The following is a 6,912-nucleotide window of genomic DNA, read 5'->3' as shown; positions in this document are numbered from 1 at the left end:
ATGTATCCCCAGTAAAAACATTAGCTCCAAGTAGCCAGTGAGCCAAATGAATCGCCTCTGCCAAAACCTTTTGAGCTAAGGGATCTGACAAACCCAATCCCATGCTTTTAAGCATATCTTTCAGTGCTTTAAGCTCTGGGACCTCAAACTTAAAAGTTGTGTTACCCATATTTTGGGTCTTGCTTACCCCGAACTTCCTCCAATTGGCCCCAATCCGTTTTTCTTCTTTCTGTCTTCTTTTCACCTTCCTTCGAGTGCCACACTGGGCGCCAGCTGCCAGGGGTTGGAACCAGCGACCCCCGGGCAGTGGTGATTGGGGATGAGTAAGCATGCCGTTCACCAGCCCATGCTGCCCCCAGTACTGGGGACACTCAGACAAAATGGGGAGTCTACTCAAGCAGGGACTCCTTTATTGTAGGTGTTACAGAGCTTATAAAGGCACCTGGAACTCCCTCCTCTCTCCCCCTGAGGGTATATCTTAAGGATGGTCATGCGCTAATCATGCACTCCTCAGCAGTGCGGAAGTATTCTTCAGACTTTCAAAGCAAGCCAGGTGGCACCCCCAGTAACTTTCTTTCAGACCTATGCAAGGTGGGGCCTTTAGGTCCCCACACATTGCCATTTGCAAACCCTTTCAATACACTGTGATCCTCACCAGCAAAGTCATTGGCATCATCGGGGGCATTGCTGTGCTGCGGAGCCTGTGCATGGTGGCTCCATTAGTGTTTCTTCTCCTGAGATTGCCCTACTGTGGACACCACATCATCCCTCATACCTACTGTGAGCACATGGGCATTGCCCGGCTAGCCTGTGCCAGCATCAAGGCCAACATCATGTTTGGTCTTTTTGATATCTCTCTCTTGCTGTTGGATGTAGTCCTTATCATTCTGTCCTATGTCAGGATCCTCCATGCTGTGTTCTGCCTGCCCTCCTGGGAAGCCAGGCTCAAGGCTCTCAACACCTGTGGATCCCACATAGGTGTTATTTTAGCCTTCTTCACACCAGCCTTTTTCTCTTTCTTGACACATCGCTTTGGCCATAATGTGCCCCAATACATTCACATTCTCTTGGCCAACCTCTATGTGGTTGTCCCACCAGCTCTCAATCCTGTGATCTATGGGGTAAGAACCAAGCAGATTCAGGAGTGAGTGTTGAGGATTTTCTTCAAGAAAGGTCATTAACCAATAGCAAACTGGAGAATTTGTTTCAGAATTTGTCTCATCTGTTGTTAGAAGCATAGTTATTTTATGTCTGTTCTGTAGAAACAGGAAAGGAAAATAAAGTTTTATAACCAAAAACCATCATTTAACTAGGAATTGGCATATTGTTCAGGGTAGGTCTAAGGACGTTCTTATTATTCATACTTAAATAAGTATAGATGCTACAATTTCCTCTTTAACAATGAATATAGTGATGTTTGGAAAGTTATGAAATCATTTAAATTTCATTTTTACTAGCAACTACTAATTTAGGTCAAATAAGATTCTTTTAAAATTTGACCATTTTCTTTTTCAGAGAGCTTCAGAATTTAATGCAACGCAAAATAACACTGCTTACCTCAAAGTGATTATAAAGTAGCTTTCATAATTCTTAAAATAATAATAATAACTTATCCTAAAATAGCATGTCAACTGTTGCTAGTAATGTACTATGTGTTTAGAGATTGTTGATAGTGATCTTTATTCACATGTGTTCACCATGATTCTACTGAACTATTAATAGAATTTAACCATGTATGTGGCAAGGCAAGCAAAGTAATGAAATTTAGAAAGTAATGGAAAAAGAATGATGTGACTTTGTCATAACATGAAATATGCATAAATAAATAATTAATTAATTTTATTTGCCAAACAGGTAGTATTTATATGCTACATTTTATATACTATGTAACACACATAAATATATACTACATGTATATGTATTTAAATGGCTATCATATTCCATATGTGATTTTTTAAACAGTACAGCAATGCAGATTATATCATGTGCAAGCACTTTTATAAGGAAATAAGATAAAAGTTAGTTCAGTCTACATATAAGTCATATCAACTGTACTATTTAGTACACTGAAATTTGGAGGGATATTTGTCTCCTCAGCATAATCTAGCCAGTTGTGACTGATACCATACCCACAGGCAGACTCCCAGCTGCCAAATCTCCATCTTTGGTGTGTTCTGCCTCCATTTCTCTCTGTGCATATGTGTCCATGTGTTTTTTTCTATACCAATAATATCTGTAAAGAACAAACAAATATGACATTTTCATAAAATGGATGGAACTAGGAATCATTATGTTAAACAAAATAACAAATATTATGTTTTCTGTCATATGCAGAGACTATGTACATAAATATATATACACACATTTATTTATTTTATTTTATGTGCATGAGTGTATTGCCTGCATGTGTGTAAGTGCACTTATGTTGTGCAATGCCCATGGATATAAGAAATGGGCATCAGATTCCCCTGGAACTGGGCTTACAGATGGTTGTTGTTACCATTTCTGGGTCCTCTGAAATACAGTATATAACCTATTTGGCTCATATAGGCTTTGATTATCATTGATGTATTAACTCACTGATGGTAAGCAATGTTAATGTACTTATAAGGATGACTAATAATTAGAAAGGTTATAATGGAATTAATTAGAGTATCTGCTGTTCTTGAATTTCCCAAGCAGAGAGAGAAAAAAACTGCTTCAAGCCTGCTGCTAGTCCTTTATGTACCAGTAGTAAACACAGTCTGTGTTGTTGAGTTATCACTACTTGAGGGGAGAGCATAGAATGTAAGGTGACTTCTGCAACATAAGCAACATTCTCATTATCCTGTTAGATAAAACAGATCAAGAAATGGAATATTAATTTCATGATTAATGTAGCAATATTTGTGAAAAATTATCAACCATAAATTAAATTTTATAAAACATTTTCCAAGATATCTGTTCTAGTTAAATATAATATATGCTAAAATGTACCTCAAGGAATAATGAATAATCATCCAGTTCCCTTTCCCATTGGCTCTTAACACTGGTCTTGGTGGTTGCAAAAGTAGAAGAGCATACTGAAATTGGCTGCATAGCCTTATAATCTGGTATGTAGCGTGTGGCTAGATTCAAACAGGGTTTCAAAAAAAGAAAGAAGGAAAGAAAGAAAAGAAAAGAAATAATGAAATAATGTACCTAGAAGTTCAAAATTCTGTAGGTATGAGAGAAAAATCTTTAAGAGTTAGCAACAGAAGCCAGGCATGGTGGTACACATATTTGATCCCAGCACTTGGGAAGCAGAGGCACGTGATTCTCTTTGAATTCAGGACCAGTCTGGTATACATAGCGAGTTTCAGGCCAGTTAGGGCTACAGGGAGACCCTGTCTGAAAAAGACAAAGATAAATAAATAATAAAGTTAGCAACATGTAGAAGAATTAAAATGGATCCTTGTCTCTCACCATGAAGAAAACTTAACTCCACATAGATTAAGGGCCTCATTGTAAGACCTGATACCCTGAATCTAACAGAGGAGAGAATAGGAAATATAATGGAACCTATAGGCACAGGAAATGGCTTTTGGAACATGATTCCAACAATGCAGTCATTAAGACTAACAATTGACTAATGGGACCTCATGAAACTAAGGTGCTTCTGTACAGCAAAGAACACCATCATTCAAGTGAAGAGGTAACTTACAAAATGGGAAAAATTCTTTATCAGCTATTCCTCTGACAGAGGGTTAGTATCCCGAATATACAAAGAACTAAAAAAACTAAACATCAAAAAAATTAAGAATTAAGAATGCTGGGTGTGGTGGTGCAGACCTTGAATCCCAGGACTGGATAGGCAGAGTCTGGTGGAATCTAGGCCAGCCTGGTCTCCATAGAGAGTTCCAGGCCAAATGGTACTACCAGGAAGACCCTGTCTCAAAAACAAAAAAAAAAAACAAAAAAAACAAAAACAAATAAAAAACAAATTCACTTGGGGGCAAGAAGGTGAACAGGAAGTTCTCAAAAAATCATATGCAAATGGGTGATAACTATTTTTTAAAATGTTCAACATCTTTAACCATTGGGGAAATGAAGATTAAAGTTTTCTTAGACACAGAATCAAAAGCATCATATAGAAGACAGCACCCTCATTCACTATTGGTGGGATTACAAACTGATTCAACCATTGTGGCAATCAGTATGGAGAACTTTCATAAAGTTAAAAATATTTAGCATGTAGTAAGAAATTACATTTGTCTAGAGATATGACAGAGATAATGCTTTCTCTAGGATCTATGTTTTCTCTAGAATCTATGAAATACACAAAAATTCAATAAAAATATACATAAAAACTAAAAATAAATCTACCTTCTGATCTGGTTATACCACTCCTTGGCATATACCCAAAGGTTTCATCCTACTATAGACCTACTTGCACAGTCATGTTTATTGCTATTATTTTCACAATAACTAAGAAAGGGAAATGATCTAAATCCCCTCAACAGATTAATGAATAATTGAGCATGGTACATTCACACAATGGAGTTCTACTGAGTAGTAAAGAAAAAGGAAATCATTGAATTTACAGGCAAATGAATGGAACTAGAAACTGTTCTATTAAGTGAAGTAACACAGACTCAGAAAAACAAGTGATATATTTCTTGTTTCGCTCTCATTTGTGGATCATAGCTCTGAATGCTTAGGTGTGAGTATATCTCCTGATGTGGCTGCAGGAGCTAGGCTAAAAGAAGGGAACCATGGGCATCAAGGGAGAGAGGGAGCCCGAGATAGGGGGATTGTAGGAGATAGTTTTTACCAAGGGGGTGATGGGAAAAATGGGGGTATTTAACTGGGACGGGAGGGGGAAGGTTATACACGAAACCATGGGGTTAAAGGGAAGAAGAAACTGAAGAAGGGAGATAATAGGAGACAGGAGTTACCAAGGGGAAAATGGGCATAATGGGGTTACTTCAACTGAAGAGGGAGGAGGGAGAGTTAGAGAAGGAGAGAGGATAGATAAATAATGCATAGATGGTGTGAAAAACTAGAAGGAAATATATTAATTCAAAAGTCTTTTGAAAAACGCACATACAAAATCTGTATATAAGTTCATGTGTGTAGTTGAAGGTTATATAACCAGAAACACAGGGCCAGACAGTAGAAACTTCACTTTGAGTTGTGGATCAGAGTTGACCAAGAGACTCCCAAAATCAATACCTTGATTTCCTCGCAAACCATGAAGGTAATACCCTAATGCAGAAGAAAGGACATACTTTCTTTTTAAGTCAGAAATAGGACTTAAAGTAATCAAGCTGGAACTGACCTGAAAGCCTTGTTCCTGAAGACTTGTTCTTACAGTATCTGAGGATACTATGCAAGCTGCTAAGGGAGAAAATCAATCAATGGTTCAACCCCAGCTTTAAGGCCTAATAACCACAACAATGACTGGCATAGCACTGGTATAGTGGTGGCACTTTTTATCCTGGGGGTAATCAGCAGATATCTAATTTAACTTAAAGCCCTCTGTTTTATGGACTTGTCCTCTACCTAGCAAGCTAGACTGGCAAGCAGTGGATGGATGCCTTCATCTCAAGCTGGGATTCACCTGCTTGCTCCAATGACTACAAACAAACTTTCTGTAGGAGGGGAGGGGCAGAGAGAGTCATTCATGCCTTCCATCCAACTAGCTGGCCTGAGTGGTACACAGGGGAGGGACTAAGGATAGGGACAGGGGAAGCCAGAGAGAAGGGGGTGGCCTTTGCCATCTTGGGAAGCCTCCAGGAGGTCACAGGATCCCTGCCACAAGCCCAATAAACTCTCTAGTTCTCCAAACTGTAGTTTGGAGAAATTATATCTCATTTTATAGTACGGATGGTTGGAGAAGGGGGCTGGACGCTACATGAACATCCCAGAAGTAATCTTAGCAACACTCTCTCAATGAGAGGGAACTCATGTGGCACTGTAAACATAATCAAATACATGTGGATGAAGAGGTCATAGATCCTAGAGAAAACCCTATGTCCGTCATACCCCTACCTAAACAAATATAGTTTTTTACTGTATGTTAAATATGGATCCTTATATTTACAGACAGGTATACCTCTTACAGCTTATCAAAGAAGCTTCTTTGTATTGAATTTTATTTTTATTGAATTTTTGTGCATTTTATACACCTTAATCATATTTAGATTGCCTCCCCTATCTGCACACCGCATACCCCCCCTGCCAGATTTCATGTACTCTGCAATATCTGCCAAGTCCTGTCAAGTCAAGTTTGTGTTCACAGATATCCCTCAGTGTGAGATGAAGACTATTATAGAGTTCCACAAGTGATCAGCCCCAGAGAATGTATCTGTGAGATGCCCAGTTGAAGTGACACATTTACAATGGAACCACTACACCTAAGGCTCTTGGATCATAGTGGAACAGAGGGTAGAGAGAATATTACCTCATCTCTCTACTCTCATCAATGAAGCTTCCTCATGCAACATAGGGTGATCAACACAGAAAAACCACAGCTGCCAAAAATGTAGAGAATAAGAGACTACAGAGTGTATACAGTGACACTAAACATCACTAGCCCAAGGCTCAGGGACCATTGCAGAAGAGGGGTCAGAAAGATTGTAAGATTCAGGAGTAATGGATGATCAGAAAGAAACAGAACTTTCCAGGATTCTTGGAACTGGCTCAAATGAACTTACTGCAATGATTACAGCATGCACAAGACCCATGAAAACTCAAACCAGACAAAAACCCAGCATAGAAGGGGGGAAATGGGCAAGAAACCCCAACCACAGCCAAGGAACTATTAGCAGCTGATCACAGCTGGGTTAGAGAGATTGCTTTTCTTTAAGGAAGTGATGCTAGATAGGCTGACCAGGCTCCAGTAGATGAACTCACACTGAGGGATATTTGGGAACACAAACTTCACTTGAC

The 6,912-nt window shown here is 39.0% G+C and overlaps 1 protein-coding gene and 1 non-coding gene across 2 annotated transcripts; both read left to right on the top strand.

Moving 5' to 3' along the window:
* LOC103737580 (olfactory receptor 52E8-like) lies at positions 1–1,148 on the top strand. Its single transcript, XM_008837408.1, has 2 exons — positions 1–11; positions 605–1,148. The coding sequence occupies exons 1-2, from the start codon at positions 1–3 to the stop codon at positions 1,146–1,148; spliced, it is 555 nt and encodes a 184-aa protein (XP_008835630.1).
* A 1,846-nt stretch (positions 1,149–2,994) lies between these two features.
* Positions 2,995–3,123, top strand: LOC115071090. Its single transcript, XR_003850206.1, has one exon. It is a non-coding gene; the product is annotated as a small nucleolar RNA SNORA61 (small nucleolar RNA).
* The last annotated feature ends 3,789 nt before the right edge of the window (positions 3,124–6,912 follow it).

The sequence above is a fragment of the Nannospalax galili genome, unplaced genomic scaffold (assembly GCF_000622305.1).
Source record: "Nannospalax galili isolate Female #2095 unplaced genomic scaffold, S.galili_v1.0 scaffold398, whole genome shotgun sequence".
Classification (NCBI taxonomy): domain Eukaryota; kingdom Metazoa; phylum Chordata; class Mammalia; order Rodentia; family Spalacidae; genus Nannospalax; species Nannospalax galili.
The sequence above is the reverse complement of the archived record's forward strand: the minus strand, read 5'-3'. Positions and strand labels throughout refer to the sequence as shown.